The 18,672-nt window shown below is 42.1% G+C and overlaps 1 protein-coding gene across 2 annotated transcripts in view; it reads right to left on the bottom strand.

The window, feature by feature from the left end:
- The window catches only part of SLC1A2 (solute carrier family 1 member 2), a 104,917-nt gene that overhangs the window by 26,231 nt on the left and 60,014 nt on the right, over positions 1-18,672 (bottom strand). The window contains exons 7-10 of one of the 2 annotated variants that reach the window (XM_082343770.1): positions 17,579-17,705; positions 9,948-10,181; positions 4,442-4,636; positions 313-447 (exon numbers count right to left, since the gene is read on the bottom strand). In XM_082343770.1, coding sequence (XP_082199896.1) covers positions 313-447; positions 4,442-4,636; positions 9,948-10,181; positions 17,579-17,705 — 691 coding nt within the window. The remainder of the gene's footprint in view (positions 1-312; positions 448-4,441; positions 4,637-9,947; positions 10,182-17,578; positions 17,706-18,672) is intronic. The other variant, XM_082343771.1, reaches the window with a different exon arrangement.

Genomic DNA, 18,672 nt, shown 5'->3' with positions numbered 1-18,672 from the left:
CCTTTGTGCTTCGTTCACTCAGCATAATGCTTTGAGATCCTTTGCCTGCTTCGGTATGGGTCCCTTATAGCTTTGCTTTTAACTTTGTATTATAATTGACCTGCTTCCTCCGCTAGACTCTGAAGCCCTCAAAGATTCTTTTCCTTCTCTGGTTCCCAAATAAGCACTCAGCAAATGTTGGAGGGAAGAAAGGAGGAAGGAAACAGGGGAGTTCTCATGGCGATTGGTGAAGATCTTGGCTGCAGCCCTGCGTCTTATCCACCCCTGGGGAGTGTTCACACCCCCAGCAGAAGCACACACACAGACACTTACAGCAGCCAATCCACAGCCACCAGCAGGCTGATGTCCTCGGTCGGCAAGCCCACAGCCGTCAGAATGAGGAGCATGGTGACGAGCCCAGCACTGGGGATACTGGCTGCACCAACGCTGGCCAGCGTGGCCGTGAGGCTGCGAGAACAGAAAAGGCCGGGTCAAGGGAAGAGAAAGTGGTCTTGGCAAAACCATCCCTGGCAGGCAATTCTCGGCTCTAATTTCTCCCGGCAGTCATAAAATCCCCTTCTCCTCCCAAGGAATAAAGAAATCTGGAGTACCAAGACCCAGGAAATAGGGTCTATTTGGATTCTGCTTAACCTTGATGGAAACTTATAAATTCATGGATGAGAGTCTTACCCCCATCATGACATCCAATTCACTGAATATATCACAGGGCTCAAACAAGGTAAGCGTGGCTCTAAAAGCAGGCAAGGGAATGTTAAAGAAGAAAAACAAGTCACCCTTAATCCTTCCACAGGAACACCACAGCACCCATTTCTGCTTACCCCTTTACGCCTCTGTGAGAACCAGAGACTTCTAGTCTACGTGGCAAGAGCCTGAGAAGGTTGCCAATGTTAACATGAGAACTCAGAACAGCAAGTATCCAGACTCAACTGAGTGGACATCGGGAGAACAAATCAGAAGAATTCCGAATGACATTAAGGTTCAGATGCCTGGACGTTTCACCATGGGCTGGAAAATACATTATTCAGAAAGAGGGTGCCAAGAAATGACAATAAAATAACAGGAGGCTTTCCTTCTGAAGCATCTCATCCCTTGCTTTCCAAGCAATGCCTAGGGCATACCCAGCACCATTTTGAAGTTGTCTCCGGAAGAGGGTTTAATCTAGCGTTCAAGGGCCTTGTCTAGACACCAGAGGGCCTCTGTAGTCCAGCAAAGGGCAGTGACTTTTTCTCCTCTTTTCTGGATGTTATTTATGAAAGCTATCATTTCTAAATGGAAGGAGGCTTATGAAAACGTGGATTTCCAACTTGCTTTTCTGGCTGCTGAAAAGAAAAAAGGGGTTGCTTTCTTTGTGGTTATATGATTCCAGAATTTTTTCAGTAGGTCTTCGGGCTTGAAACTAAGAATCAGACTCCCAAACTGGTTTGCCAACTGGTGTGTCCAAGCACAGAATCCTGGTCTTACAGTCAAGAGGAACCCAAATTTACCTACTCTTACATATGAGGAAGGAAAGGTCCTGGGAGGTTTTGTGTTTTGCACTGGTTTTTCCATATTGCCATCCTTCCCACATTTAGGCTTTCACAGAATAGACACTTCCCCTAGGTGGGATCTAGAACCCATCTTTGCTTTTCCCCCGCCCCATTAATGTGGAGTTGGTGTCAGGGTTTAAAGAACTCCATTTTTGCGGGAGATCCATCTAGGTCATAGGAGGTAGTAGTGTGTGGTGGTTATCAGTGCAGGTTCTAGAGTTGAATGACCTAGGTTCAAATCCCAACTCTGCCACTTAACCACATGACTTTGGGCAACTTACTTAACCTCTCTGTGCCTTGATTTTCTTATCTGTAAAAAAGAAGATAACAATGGTGTCTCACTGTAGAGGCATCAGGAGCTCAGAAATAAAGCACTTAGAAGAGGCCGGCACATTGCAACCGGAGCTGCTTTGCAATGAAAACATCCCTAGTCCCAAGAGTTGGCAGGGGGAATTCTCAGTCATTTTCCCAAGATGGATAGAACACCAGGGAAGGGGAACTTCCCAAGTTCCAACGATCTTGGCTTCGGCAATTTTGTTTACAACATCAGTTGCTTCTGTTACATGAGTCACTCTTACACATCCCTGTGTACTGTGGCCACATTGTCTTGTTACCCCTTGGTTGTGTGAGACAAAATCCTATAAAGAAATCTTCCTGGTGGCTGGTTCTCTTTCTGTTCCTCCATCCCAATTATACCCTCACCCGACCACAGGTGGAGTGTCTGGGGCATTTTAAGTCCTGTAATAGCTCCCTGGGCGGTGATCTCCCCCTGTCCTTTTATCCCCTCCTGATTTTCCTGTCCTTCCCTGACTCATTTCCCTATGGTTGGTTCTTGGATGTTGTACAAGTTACCACACACACACATTAATCACAGCAGAACGTCACAGTAACCCTGCAAGGTACATACGGTAGTACCACTGATTGGAAGGGTGGAGAAACTTAGGGTCACACAGCTTGAACATGGTCTGCTGGGATCTGAACACTCGTCTGCTTGATTCCAATACCACACTGGCTTTTGATGTCCCTTGACTCCTCCTCACATTGAAAACGCTATGACTTAACGAATCTGCTGAGAATTCCTGGCCACTGTTCTCCTGCCTGCAGGGAAATGAAAAGATGAGGAATGTACTTGGAAGCACAGCAATGAAGCTGGACTTGGCTATTTTTTTCTGACTAAATTGAAGACAGTGAACTACATACACTCCATGGAGAGGGGGTGGTCCCCCCAGAGACAGCCCTTGTGACATGTACAGATATGGCAGATTCAGCTGAACTTGCCAGGGCCACAAGTATTAAATATATTTGGCCAACTTTATCCTTTGTCCAGTGAAAATTCTCAGTCATATCATTGTTAAAATAAAGGATAAATTTAAATAATTCAAGCACAGTCTCAATCACCTGGTCACTCACTGGTACATCCTCTCACCTCTAAGTCCTCATCTAATGGTGTGAGCTTGATGGGAAGCATGGTTGCTTCATCAATGGGGAGAATTCAGGGCCATTAAGAAGCTCTATTTGTCTTTGAATTTTAAAGCAAGGGAGATTGGCAGTCTCACATGCAATCTGTTAGGACAGGACTTAGATGGCTTGATAATCTGACCCGAAGCATGTTTTCCACTGAGTAACATCACGGCACTCACTATATCATAGTCACATTTTTCTTTCATATCCTAGGAGTACTGTATTTTATTAAGTATCAGTAATAGTAATAATACTAGTAGCTAACATTTATTGACAGGTGACTATGCTCTCAGCCACACTAGAATATATGATTATTGTACCCATTATACAGGAAACTGAGGCTCCCCTACAATACTGCTATGGGCTGAGTTGTGTGCCCCCTGAATTCATTTGTTCAAGCCCTCACCTCCAATGTGATGGTGTTTGGAGATACGGCCTTGGGAAGTAATTAGGTCATGAAGGTAGAGCCCTCATGATCGGATTAGTGCCCTTATAAGCAGAGATGTAAGAGAGCTGTCTCTCTCTCTCTCCATGCACCAAGGTAGGGCCATGTGAGCAAACATCTAGAAGGCAGTCATATGCAAGCCAGGAAGAGGACATTCACCAGGAGCTGAACCCGCCGGCACCTTAATCTTGGACTTCCCAGCCTCCAGAACTGTGAGAAATAAACATCTGCTCTTTGAGCCATAGTCTATGGTATTTTGTTACAGCAGCCCGAGCTGACTGAGACAAGTACATACCTCATAGGGTGGTTGTGAGGATTAGATAAATTAATATATGTAAGTAGGTGTGATCTTTAAGTTTGCAGAGAAGTGATGTGTTTTTAATGACGTCTTGGAAAAGTATTCTTTCTGAATTTTTTAAAATGATGAATACATATGGTAAAAATACCTTTAGTAAAAACAAAAAAAAATATTTGCTGGTTATTTGTAATATAATGTTATGCTATATTGAGGAATCTCTTCCTCCCTGTATTTCATCATTTTTGCCGTCACTCCTTGGAATGCTGAAGGGAACATATTTTAATGAAAGAAAAACTGGATCCAGAGTCAATTGATGTTGGCCCCAGTGACAGCCCTGCTGGCTCATTACTGATGGTATTACAGCCTCAGACAAACTACCATGCCCCTTGAAGCCTGTGCTTCCTCATCTATTAAATAATCATATAAATAACTGCCTTGCAACGTCACAGGATTGTCAAAAATCAAATAATATCAAATTTCTAAAGCAATTTCACATGGGCAATACAAACATAAGGCATTAGTATGAGCCTGATTCCTTCCTGAACCAATCTTCCCTTTGAGCCTGTCAGTAGCTCCTCTTCTCCTTTACTTCCTTCACCATTCTTCTAACTGGAGAACAGCAGTTCAAGTGGCCTCTGTGAAATGGAGTTAGTGTGGAAGGGGATAAGGTAAAAAGTTGTTTCAGTGCTTCACACCACCCATTTCACTCACCTTACGGTCACAATCTGGCCTCCATCTAGGATGACGCCATTCATCTGGGCTATAAAGATGGCGGCCACAGCTTCATAAAGGGCTGTACCGTCCATGTTAATGGTTGCTCCAACTGGTAGGACAAATCTGGTTACACGCTTATCAATCCCCAGATTTTCTTCCAGGCAACGGAAGGTGACGGGCAAAGTTCCGGCACTAAGGGGCGAAGAGAGAGAGACAAGAGTTATGTCCACTTTAGAGAAGCAGGACAAAGCACAAACCGAAATGCCACCACAAAGTTTTTGTTCTTTTGTTCCAATCAATGTGACTTGAAAAAAGCAGTGTCTGGAGCTAAATTAAAAACCATCGATTTGCCATATAGGCCATTACAGAGTACTGAGTAAGTTCTGTACTCCAGTAAAAATTAAAAAAATAAAATCCAAATAAAATTTAATTCTAATAATAAAGAAGAAAAAAGCCCATTGATTTGGGGGCTCAAATACAATCTTATTAAGATGCTAATAGTCAGCAAAATATTTTTGTTGGTTCTAGCTTTTGAGATCTACTCAGAGCTTCAAGTTCTCCTTTCCCTTTGGTCATTGTTTACATCTTGGATTAAATATTGAAGCCCATGTGATTGCCCACATCAATTGGGCTGCCAAAAAAAAGTGTCAGAAAAGGATCAGCTATCAACAGTAAGATGGAATGAGGAATTTTTGAATGACCCATAATTTCATGCTAGAAACACTGTTTCCAACAAGATGACTACATGGGTTGTATCTAGCCCCTGGGAATTGCCCTGAGCCGGGCCTGCTAATGTTGAGAATGCTGGACAAATATGTTAAGGACCATTCAGCAAGAATCCAAGCTTCTAGCAATTCACTGCGGACCCTCACAGACAGTCCAACTCCCTGATAAATGGTCATTGCCAATTCTACAGTCTCTCCAATGACATAGGGCAGAAAAGCCAGTGCTCTGGAGCTAATCAAAGACCCAACATGGAGTGACTTCACCCCCACTCCTCCCAGGCGTGGGATGGGAATTCACGACCATATGAATCAATCTCAAAGGCCAGAACTCCTGACATGTTCTGTGTCTTCTAAAACAGGAGACCTATAAGAGTAAGTGTTGCTGAAAGCCAGAATATTATTTCCATGTGGATAGAGGTGATGGGAGGGCAGGTGGATTTGCTTCAAAGTTTAAGTGATATGGAAAGCAATGTAGAACATTCCAACTGCCATGGGAGTACATTGTGGTACATTCTCTTTTCTCTTATTCAAATGTTAGCAAACTGTCCCCAGTGCAGACAGCACATTTTTCTCTCTTGCATTTACAGCCTTAGTCATAGCTCCCTCCTTCTACTTGTCAGAATTAGGGCTCCAGCCAAGCTGGACAAAGACACCTGCAGAGGCGTCAGTTTCTCAGAGAGTGGGACAGGACCGTCAGCTTCAGGCATGCTAAGTAAAATGCAGATTCCAGGGCCTACGCAGAACCAAGGTCCCTGAAGCTCTAAAATTAGGGTCTCCTAGATCTGCATCTTATCAACCCACGGACCCACAAGCCCTATTAACAACCTTAGGGAAACCAGAGTCATCTTACTGGAACATTCTTTGTGATTTTAGGTCAGGGGTCTTTCTCATGCCTCCTCTTTGGTCTTGGGTGGGGAGAAGAAATGGATGTTTGGAGACCTCTCATTACCAAAACCTTATAAGCCCAGGGAGAAAAGTGTGGAGTCTGGCCTCATTCACATGCTGGGGTGCCATCGTACCTGGCTTGCTGCCCCAGCTGTTTTAATGAGAAATTAGTGTCCCTTTATTCCTCTCTCATGCACTCCCAGCCCTTTCCTAAGACCCCTTTGAGGTTACCAGGACACCATGACTGGTCTGAAATGGCTGCGTGGCTATGGTTGGCAGCTGAATTCTCATCAGTATGAATCTTAGGACACTGCTGGGAGGACTGGAATATATCCATTATTATCACTGCATTCATTTTCCCACAGTGTCATCAAAGGGTCTTTAGACAATTCAACAGATTGGAGAAAACAACTGGTAAGGCATGAAAATATTCTTAATGTCACTACTGGACAGGCTTTGTGTCTTAAAAATCCATATGTACCCCATCGGTCCAAACTGGGACTTGAGAATTTTAACTCTTTCCTGTGTTGACTGGCTGACATTCTGACATTGTTTTTTTGGTTCCTGCCTCAGTGGCCATATGACAGTCTTCAAACGTTGCTAATAATAACTGTCTGGTACTTGAGATTCTTCTTTTTTTTAATCCAGATTAGTGTTAACAGCGCACTCGGAAGTCAGAGGGATGCAGAGAGACGTGTCGCAGGCCATCCCCACTCCATTCAGCTGCCCTGACACCAGCCTCTGTGCCTATTGAGAAAACGGGGTCAACCCTTCCCCTGCACATTCAGTCCAGCGTCTGAGGAGGTGGAAAGTATATTTAGCGCTGGCTGTCCCAGGGCTTTCCCCCTGTGGTCATAATGGCAAATAAACCCTGAGTTAATTCTTACTACGTGACTCCTGCTACAGTGACTTTTTAAAAAAAGAAATTCCTCATCTAGGCAAAAGCCACATTTTAACCAAAGATTAAAACCATATTTTTTTTCAGATGAAATACAGGGCAAGGGGGAGATATGAGTCTAATGTTTGTGGTCTTGGTCAGATAACCCAAGAATTTGTCTTTGATTTAAATATGATTTTGGGTTTTCCCTATGCTTTTAAGATTAACCTTTGTCTTATAAAGGGACTAGGATAATTGTCTAGTCATTCAGAAGAAAAGATAATGATAATATTTTGTAATAGTGTAGATATCAAAACCATAAAGGTATTGGAAGAAAATATAAAGTTATATTTTATAATCTTTGGTGGAAAGATATTCCTAAGCAAAATCAAAGTTCTAAATACCAAAGGAAAACACTGACGACTTTGACTACATACAAATTAAAACCTGCTAGTGGCAAAAAGCGCTGTAAGTTTTTAAGACAAATGTCAAGTGAAGGGGGACACTATTTACAACATATGACACATGAGTTGATATTTCTATATATGTAGAGAGCTGAAAACCAATCAGGAAAGGATAAACACCCCAACAGGAAATTAAGCTCACAAACAATTCACAGGGCAGAGGAGGGGAGGGAAGGATGGTCAAAAAGAACATAAAAAAGATGTTTTCCCTTCGCTAGTAATCAAAATAATGCAAATTCAGTGAGATCACTTTTCACCAATAGGATTTGAAAGTATTAAAGTGATAGATAACGTTCAGTGTTGATGCACAGGTGGGTAAAGGCACACTCGTATACCCAGTTAGTGGGTACGTAAACGAATGTACTTTTCTAAATAGTAATCTGGTGATATGTTTCAAAACCATCAGGGTGCTTACCACTGGATTCAGCAATTCCACTTCTAGAAATTTATCCTGAGGGGATCACCAGACATCCTTGCAGAAATGTATTTACAAGGATGCTTGTCATAGCCCTGTTTAATAGACAAGGTTTAAATGTACATTTGGGGTGGGGGATGTATTGTAGTACCTACAGTATATTATTATGAAGTTTAAAAATAGTAGTAATAGATATGCAGTAATAGATATAGTAAGAGCTATATTAATAGATATAACTTTTATGATATGTTGACCAGTGAAAGTAGCAGTGTACAATATCTATACATAATAAGAACTGGAAATGTACATAACTGTAAAGATTAACAAAAAGGTTACTACCAGTTATCAGTGGTGTTGCCCATTTTTTTTCCTCCAAAATTTTATACACTGTCTGAACTTTTTCATAATGACCAAATACCATGCTCATAACCAGAAATCAAAAATAAAACTAAACATGATTGTTTTCATTTTTGAAAAAAAGTTAACTTTTTCACCAAAAAGAGGAAATCTTTATGGATAGCGATACTTAGCGATAAGAAATGTATAGGACCAAGAAGGAAAAAGGAAATTTTGAAGTGTTTCCCTTCATCTTGGGAAACTGAATGTAGAATCTAGATCTCCAAAATTGTATAGATTTTAGCTTTTTCTGAAACCTCACGTTCTACTAGTACAGAATTCTCACTGATTTGCAAGATGGAAATATAATTTGGCTTTCCCAGGTTGTCACCACTATTGGCCTGTTAGGTCACTTAAGAAAAACCTGACTGACTGCTCAGTAGTTTTGAAAAAGAAAAAAAAAAAAGCAGTCTCCCTGTGTCACAGAGCAGCTGCCTCCCTGGCAGTGAGTGGCCATGGGTTCTGTAACAAGGACCTGCCAACCTGTGACTCCAGAGATAACGCTGAGCTATGGGTTGCAGAGTTTACTTGCCTCCCTGCCACCTGCTTTATGGCCTCAGTCTTTGTTTTGTGACCCAAGGATACACATGTAGAAATAAAAGCAAATATTGCAGGCTGAAAGAATAAAACTCTTTTAGTCTTTGAAATTCTACATTGCTGGCTGTTTCTTTTTTTTTTTTTTTTAAAGCACTTTTCTTTTTTTATAGTTACTTTATTTATTTATTTTATTTTATTTTTTGGCTGTGTTGGGTCTTCGGTTCATGCGAGGGCTTTCTCTAGTTGAGGCAAGTGGGGGCCACTCTTCATCGCGGTGCGCGGGCCTTTCACTATCGCGGCCCCTCCCGTCGCGGGGCACAGGCTCCAGACGCGCAGGCTCAGTAGTTGTGGCTCACGGGCCCAGCTGCTCCGTGGCATGTGGGATCTTCCCAGACCAGGGCTCGAACCCGTGTCCCCTGCATTAGCAGGCAGATTCTCAACCACTGCGCCACCAGGGAAGCCCTGGCTGTTTCTTATGTATCTGTTTTTGTTGGGTTGTTGGTTTTATTTTTGCTAAATTCAGTCCAAGATGATATCAAAAAAAAAAAAAGAGGTTTTTTTGCTTGCATATCTGGAGTCCTCACTGGCTTCTGGGAGGCACTGGGACTAGGTAATGAAGAAGCAACTGACTCTCGGTCAATGTGAAGTCAAATCAATGCCAACCTGACTTTCCTCAAAATCAGTGGGGTAGAATAGTCCATTACAGGTTCAAAGACTTGCCTGATTTCCGGTTTGTTTGAAAAATCTCACCTAACCTACCGTTTACCCTGCAAAACCTTGTTCTCCTACTTTTGAAAAATTATTCCAATACAGTGATATAATAGCCTTTCTCAAATCACAGGTGAGAGAATTTCTTAAATAAAATAACATCCTGTTACACCCTTTTGGAAAACATTTAAAACTGAACTAATGCTATATGTGGCAAATTATGCCTAGAGATGAATAGCATGTATTCACCTGGGAAACAATATGAGATCATAGTTCCAAGACAGCTGCATACCAGCAAAAAGTTCATCAGAAAGCTTAAAAGTTCCTAAAAGGAGCGAAGAATCTAAAGTGTTCCACTTTTTCAAGAATATTTTTAAAATATGTGAAAAGTGTTCTCACTGAACGCTCTGATGGGAAGGTTTTGAAAAAGAGGAAGTGACAAAGAAGTAAAAGGAATGAGCAGAGAGAAACAACAGTGATTTCTTGCGTTCTCTACCTGGAAGCGGTACCCAGGGCAGTGATCCAAGCTTGGAAAATTCCAGCAAAAAAGGAGAAAGGGTTTTTCCTGGTCACTAGAAAGTAAATCAAGGGGAGAAAGATGCCCCCATGGATGATGAGGCCGACAATCACCGTGATCATGTACATCCCCAGTTGTCTAGCAACCACTTCTAAGTCCTTGATTGCAATGATCTTCCCACAAATTAGGCAGGCGATACCTAGGGGAGAGTACCTGAAAAACATAAAAGAAAAAAAAAAAGCATTGAAGAGCTGGTGATGGGATTCAGAATTTAAATCAGGGCCCTCCTTCGTACCACACGCTGAGGAAAACCCTTTGCATTCCTGTACAGAGTGTTGCCAAAAGAGGACCATGAGATTCGATAGATGCTATATTTTGCTTCTGACTAACCGCATTATCTGAAATATTTCCTATGGACCTGGTGGCCCCTGCTTTGATGAAAAATCCCAAGGCAAACTTTGTTGCTCAGGTAATTTTTTAGGGCTAAAGGAGACATGCTTTACCACCTCTTAAGGAAGCACCAAGATAAAAGTCGAGGGACACCCAGGTTACATCTTTGAGAATCTTATTTGATTTCTCTGTTCCAGATCTCCTTCCTCGAAAATTGAGAATAAATTTAGAGCTTCTCAGAAAGCTCATTAGAGTTTCACCAATTGACAAACACTGGTGTTTGTAAATAGTGCTTTGTTTTTGCCTTGGAAGGAATCTAGGAAATACACTGAGAGAGAGAGAGAGAGAGAGAGAGAGCTGCCCAAACAAGAAAACCATCTGAGCCAAGAAGCATGTTTAGAGAAATGTGGTTTTATTACTTCCAAGTCTGAAAGTGTTTCTTTCCATACCTACTCCAACAGTAATGCTGGCTGCCATTCATCGTGTTTCAAGAATATGGGGAGACATTCACACACTTAATTCTTACAAAAACCCTAAAACCAAGGAATCATTATGCCGGTTTGGCAAATGAGGAAATTGAGGTTTGGAAAAGTTAAATTACTGGCCCAAGACCACGAAAACAAGAAGGAGGAGGAGGATAATCTCAGATGTGTGAAACTCTACCACTGGGGGTTTTCATCCCTACCAACCAAACCACTTCCTTGAAGGAGCAATTGTAGCTTTTTGTACATAAGCAGACAATTTGTTCTCTACCAATCTATCCTAAAATAGACTTATTTTATATTTCTATATTATTATTCTTTTATAGCATGCTTGGAAACAATCTACTGTTGTCCTCACTCTTGAGTCAGCTAACCATGCTCTCTCTCACCTTGGGTATATTTTTTGCATGTTTGGCAATACCCTTTTTTTTATTGCCTAATCTGGTGGTGTTGGAGCATGAACTTGTTCAGCCTGTAACACTTCTGACTGAAATGAAGATGTTTGTGGGAACATTGACACCTTATTAAGAATTATGAACATATTTGAAAGAAAGACTGTGGGGCAAACGAAGTCACGCTCCCAGCCTGGGGAGGGGAGTCAGGATAAAGAGAGGGCCAGCAAGCAGATTTGGTGGATTTTGTTTTTTCAGTTGTGTTTGGAGCAAAAGCACTTCCTGGGTTAAAGCAAAGCCATGAGGAGTAGACGAGAGTCATATACACAATTACACGAGACATGGAGCTTGTCCAGCCAGCTATATGACCTTGGTTAGTGACTTATTCCCATTTTACAGATGTGCAAGTCGAGGCTTAGAGAGACTACCTGCAACCTCATGGGATTGCTGTGAGGATTACGTTTTTGAACATGCATATGTACGCACTATCAAAAGTCCCTCCCCCATCCCTGTCAGTGCCATTAGTTCTCTGACTCCTGACACAGGAGTCCCTTGCAGGTTCATTTTCACACATCTACCCCATGTCCCCTCATCACCTATGCGTAATGAGTCAAGTCTGAGTTGAAGAGGTTTTCTAAGGCATCTCACGGGCTACTTCCACCCAACTGCGGATGTTTTTACGTCCAAACTATTTTCTCAAGAGGAATCTTCTCCTGAAAGAGCTGATTTGTAACTGACACTAAGTAGTTAAAACATGAGCGTAGTTACTCTCCCTGAGGAGCATCTAGCCTGTAGTCTCCCTTTCTCCGTTCCTGGAGGTGAAGGCTGGCGATGTTTGAGGGCTGCTTCCCCGGGAATTAGGGAGTCAAGTCATTAAACCTTTGGCTTTCCCACCATTTTATATTTTCTTGCTGTGCCCATAGTCACAGCATCTCATAGATCAGTCGGGTGGTCTCAGGGGCCAGCTCTGTGTTCCCTGAGATTGTAAACAACTAAGCAGAATGCATTTTCTGATAAAACCAACAAGCATCTAGCTTCATAAACCAAGAGACTAATTCTTTCCCAAGCACCAATCACCCCTTAGAGATCTCCAGAAAAACACAAATACAAGCTGTTTTGGGTGCCATTCAATTTTCCTGCTCTTCTAGGACAAGTGATTTGTAGAAGGGAGAGAAAATGTTTTCAAGGCTCTTTGCCAAGCAAGACCAGCTATAGAGACCCCTGGAGAACACATCTGCCAGAACCAAATGTTAGAGAGAGGTAACAGGTTATCTCCAGAGTACTCAGCTCGCTGGGAGAAACCTGAGTCCCCACTATAAACGGACAGTGCCATTCAAGGGCCAGAAGGTAGAGTGTTAGGGTAAATAAATATGGCAAGCAGGGGCCCTAGTTAACCCAAACACTTTGGTCTCTGGAACTAGAATGAGCATTAATTAGGACAGGGAAAGAGACTTTGTTCTAAGCTGTTTTTTAGGGTCATTACTTCCCTGCACCTGTTTTCAAAGCAGGTAGTTTAAGCCTCCACTTAGGAGCTGGAGCTTCTGAGTTCCTGGGTTTCCATATTAATGAATTACCTTGTTGGAAATATACTCAATGGAAAAGAAAAGGCAAATGTTCAGGGCTCAAGGTCACCATTTAAAGTTTCTGAGATGAAGCAAACAAAGCCATAAACTAAAGTGTATAAAGAGGCTGAGAGCTCCCGAGTGTTCTGAAGCCAAGTGATGCCCAGGAATTGTGGGACCCGTTTCTAAATTAGAAGGACATAACTACAGAGCTGGGAGAGGGAACGGCTCCCATGTTGCCCTGAGACTGGCTATATCCTCAGCTCTGGGCTTCATTTTCAAAGCCACTGATTCATCCAGGACTGGCCTGTGGCATCTTTTTCTTACTGTTGCATCACCCATTCTTGCCTCTGCCCACTTTGCGCCTCCGTCCTTGTCATCCTAAGGTTCCAGCCAAGATGCCCCCTCAGGTCTGCTCCCTACTCCACAAACAGACCATCCACAGCACTAACATACCCCGAACTGAGTCAGTGCATCCGTAGACCCCTGCCCCAGAATTACCTGGCCTGCCTGAAACAATATGGATCCCCTGGACCCACCATATACCTACTGAGTTAGAACTTCCTGGAGCTGGCCTTGGGACAGTTATATTTCAAACAAGTTCCCGGGTAATTCTGATGTGTTTGGAAATCAATGTTTCCAAATAAATCAATGTTTCCAGGAATAAAATCTGATCTGCAACTGATGAAATACAGATAGTCCTTGGTTAGTCTTTGGAAACCATTTACTTTTTATTTAGCTGCACCTTATTCAAGGCCTTTGGTTTTAACCCACTAAAGTGATAACTCTGGGACTTTCAGGCGTAGGACAGATGGTGGGCCAGACACCTGGAGTGGAGGTAAGCGGAGGGACTTTCTCAGTCCTGCCATAAAGCCACTCTGGTTCTGTCCCACATGTTGCCAACAGCAACACCCCTCCGCCAGTTTGGGACAGATTTCGAGAGAACTCAAGAGTTGGAAGAGTCTGTCAGTAAAGACTTAAACATACATTCCAAGAGTTACCTAAGGTGCTCTCGGTACTCAGGGTAAGGAAGTAACACAAATCTCCACTTTCCCAGTCCACTTAGGGAAAGATTCTGGCTATCCAAGAAGTGACTTTTGCTGAGAGTTACCATATGAGGATTAGAACTCTTCATCAGGATAGAGTGAAAGTCAGTTCATGGAGCCTCCAGGCTCCATTATATCACCAGCTCCTGAAATTGTTGTCGGCATGGAAGAGGTGCTCGAGTATTTAGGAAGTGAAGGAATGAATGGGTGGATGGATGGATGGTGGTGGTGGTGGGTTAACTGGGAGGGAGAATTGAAAGAGTGAGCAGAGATTTCACTTCTCACTTTATGTTTCTACGGTGGTGAGATTATGAAAAGTTTTACTTTCTATTTAAGTTTTGCAGATTTTGAAAAACATGTTTTAAAGCACTTTGCGAAAAACTGAGGATATGAAAATCACACCGAAATGAAGGTTTTTCTTTTCTTTTGGTGATTCAGAGGGCTTTGCAGGATTCCTAAGGAATTCACAAATACAGAGAAGCAAAGGGTTACGGATTGAATTGATAATAATGGTAATTACAGTGTAACAACAATAATAATACTAGGTCATACAAAATGCTCAGACAGGTCCTGGCACATAGGAAATGCTCCATAACTATTGGTCACAATTTCACTTAATTCTCACAGCAACCCTATGATATGGATTCTATGATCAATCCATTTCACAGATCAGGATGAGGGGTTTAGCATGTTTCTAACTTACCTAAAGTCACACAGCTAGTAAGAGGAGGATCCTGGGTTCAATCCAGTCTGAGGTCAGATGGAAGTTGATTTAGGTAATGCTTCTCTATAATTCCAATTACTTAGGCTGTGCAATGAGTTAACCTCTGTGCTTAGTTTTCTCCTCTGGAAAATAGGGCTCACCAAAGTACCTATTTTTGCTAGGTATTATTGTGAAAAATAAATGAGTCAATGCATGTAAAGTATTGGAATAGTATTAAGCATACAGCAGGAATCTGGTAAATCTTAATTGTGATTTAATAATAATTATAATATTATTATCTTCTCAATAATAGGTACAGGACAGTAATTGACAAAGTACTAAGCATATAGCAAGAATTTAATAATTCTGTTATAATTTTATAATAATTATTGTTAGAATAATAGTAATCTCCTCAAAGATGCATTTTGCTATTACTACTCTTCTTACTACCACGTAGAGAAGACTATGAAAGAACTCTGATGATTTAAGCTTTGAGGGTGTCAGTTAAGGAGTGGTTGGTTGTTTTATCCAGAACCTTCTCACACACATCGTTTTCACTTGCTGATGAGGCAGCTAAAGAATGAAAGAAATGTGTAGGATTGGCATCTCATGTCATATTACACCCTCCGGACTGTTGGCCTAGATGAGGTAACCCAACAGCTGTCAGAAACTGTTCCGTAGGTCCTATTCCTGACTCACAATTGCTCTTCATCTCCTGGGATATGATGCTAAATCTTTAGGAGATTTGGTTTCAGTGAAGAGGAAACTTCTCGATCCACACCCACTCCATCCTTGCAGAGAAGGGAGGCTACACTTTATCCCATGACTCATCTGATTTCCTAGAAGATTCCCTCCGCTTCAAGGGCTCAGTGGAAATGACAGTGGTATGGATAAAGGAAGGAATCTTCATACATGACCCACATCGCTGGCGTCATAATACAGAAAAATGGACTGCATATTCAGAGCTAGGGGGCTCACTCTGCTAGGAATTTTAGGAAATGAAGGCAGATCCTAAGGTTTAAAACCAAGAGGCCTAGTCTGCTTCATATATTACCATTTACTAATCTCTCAGCAAGCTCAGAATGGATTTAAAAGACTTTTAAAGTATTTTTACAGCATGACATCGTGTGTGACTTTAAATCTTCACACAAAAGAAATATTCAGAAATCTAGCATTGACTGGGAAGTTGAAGAATTGGTACAAGAATCGAAAAGAACACACTATTGTACTAGCATCCTTTCCATGTTTCCAAAGTACAAGAAAGCAAGGACCAACACAAGCCAGACCTATTAAATATGGTTCATGAAATCATGGGAAACATCTTCTTGATCTAGGACCCTGGGGCCTTCAGCTAGCCCCTCTTTCCTAAAGTTTTAATAAGAATTTACTACAGGCACATCATCATGTTTGGAGATAAAATACAAGTCGAGAACAGATTGTGCCCTTGTAAGTTGGGAGTAAGGGCCAAGGAAAGGAAGAGAGAACGAAGGTGGAGTTTCAGGGGAAGACACGTAGAATCAGAGGAGGATCAGAGGCGGATTGGGAAGGCTGGTGGGGAGCACCGGAGAAGGAGGAGCCAGGGAATCCGTAACGCAGAATTCCTGTGGTGAATAGAACACACGTGTGGTTTGGTCTTATTTCTAGGCAGGCATACAGGACCATCGTAGGGGTCTGAAATGAACGTATGTAAAAATCTTTCTGTCAGATAGATACCGGACACGAGAAGTTTCCAGTGACTGGAGGTGACACAGTTTCCTTGGTGAAGGAGAGAACACCTAAGCTCTGGGCTACCCTATACTTCAGAACCACTGACCATAAACACACATGAAATGAAGTGGAGACAATATTGCTTACATGATTCAAACAACAACAAAACCCCCCACCCACTTACATATCAAAGATTTTGATATCAACATAAACTCCAGCTCTTCCTCTCCCTAGCTGTCTACTCTTAAGCAAGTTAATTCACCTCAGTGAGCCTCAGTTGCCTTTTCTGTCAAATGGGAACCATAACACCATCTTTGCAGGGTTGTGGGGATTACAGTTGGTAGGTATGAAGCACTATCATGGCTCTTGGCAGATAAGAGGAAATCAATAAAAGATAGTTTTGATGATGATGGTGATCATGATGATGTTAAAGAATCAAGATTTAGTGTCTCTGGACCAGTTTTCTCTGCTGTAAAACCAGAGAGTGGGACCAGATTTCCAAGAGCCCTTACAGTTCTAATCTTTTGTGATTTCACTTTTTCTTGCATGGCCTGAGAACTGCCTTTTTTTTTTTTTTTTCTATATGAGTCACGAGTAACCCAGGTCTAAGGTGCATTGCTTTTGGACACCAATATACTGGCGCAGCGGTTCTTCCATACACCCTGGGTCATGCCATATCCCTGAGATCTTGGCCGTGTCTTAGTGTATCCTGATACTGCTCAGCTTCAGGATTACTCATTGTTTTTTTCAGCTTTTCTGTCCTTTCTTTCTTTTTTTTTTTTTTTTTTAAGTCTTTTCTTCCAGGGCAGGGATGGAAGGGGCCATCCCTTTTTAATGTAAGGGGCCAAGTACTAAATAGTTTAGGCTTTGCAGGCTACACAGTCTTGGTCACAGCTACTCAACTCTGTCTGTTCGCACAAAAGTAACCCTTGACAATACATGAACGAATAGGTATGGCTGGGTTCCAACAAAACTATTTATGGGCACTGAATGTGAATTTCACATAATTTTCACGTGTCGTGGAATAGTACTACTCTTTTGATTTTTTTTTTTCAGTCAAATAAAAACATAAAACCCATTCTTAATTCACGGGCCATACAAAACAAATGGCAGATAAGATTTGGCCCACAGGCTATAGTTTTCCAGCCAATTTTCTAGTGAAAGCTCCAAAAAAGAGATTTTCATCCCTTTCTCAAAGTCTTTCTGGAGAGCCCTTTGCTTGGTTCATGCCTGCCCACTCTTTCCTGCTGGGAGGGCTCCAGTGCCCTCTGGCGACCCCAAGACCATCTCACAAGCCACCACCATGAAGTAAGAACAAGCCCACTTACCACATGATCATGATCACTAGCTTCATTACAATCTCATTCAAAATGTTGAAGAATTCCACCATCAGCTTGGCCTGCTCGCCCATCTTCCCCATGGCAATGCCGAAAGCAATGAAAAACCCTATCAGACCTGTTGGGTGAATCACAGGACACAGAAGGACAAATTACAAAGTATGTGTTTCTTCTCCCTTGTTCATTGCTATCCCCCATAATGAGTGGAGCCACATTCTTACCACCTGTTACCCTATGAATTAGGCATTAAAAGACAAAAGCATTATGTTTCCCACTTTTCCCCTGGATAATTACGGCTTTCCTGAATACTTTCCACATGAGCAAGTTGAACTGCAAGCAGGTTAGTTGCTTGGAGAAAAGGAATTCATTTTCATTCCAAACGAAAAAGTACCCTCTTCTCTCTCCTCCTCACTTATGAAATCATGTGGAAGCAGATTCCATTAGTACATAGATTAAAGAAGGAAGGCTTGTTGGGACTTGGGGATTATCATACAAACTTTGGAGCCAATATTAGAAGAGCAGAGACCAATTAGCCAATTCAGTCTCTGCCAGGGTTATGTCTATATGAGTTTGGTGTTATCCCAAGTTAATGCATGGCTGGTATGTTTCACTCTAGGAAAATCCTAAACATAAAATATTTTTCCTATTGCTGTGTGCCTAATTGGAGAAGGAGGAAGAATCTTGAAAAATCCAAGGGAAAGCAATGAAAAATCCAAAACAGTTGGGAAACCCCAAATGACCCAATTTGTTTGGATTTAACCTGTTATTTATTAATTCATCATCATTCTTTCCATGGTCAAAATGGTTACAACGCTTTCTTTTTTATTGTGGTTTTTTTTTTCAGGATCATAAAGTGAGAACGTAGTCTTTGTTGCTTCCTAGCCCCTTGGCCCTCTTCTCCCTTCACTTGATATCACTTGACTTCCATCTAAATGCAGCCCTCCTCCCCCCAGCCTCCAGGGTCAATCTAATCCCAGGCCAGGAGGATTTGAGGAACCCTGTCCCCACCTCTTGATGCTGGCACTAGGTCCTGGACCAAGCCCAACAGCCAGCCTTGGGTCTTATTTCTATGTTACCTTTTACCT

This window comes from Balaenoptera borealis (assembly GCF_965194805.1).
Source record: "Balaenoptera borealis genome assembly, chromosome: 11".
Classification (NCBI taxonomy): Eukaryota; Metazoa; Chordata; class Mammalia; order Artiodactyla; family Balaenopteridae; genus Balaenoptera; species Balaenoptera borealis.
This window is presented reverse-complemented; position numbering and strand designations above follow the sequence as displayed.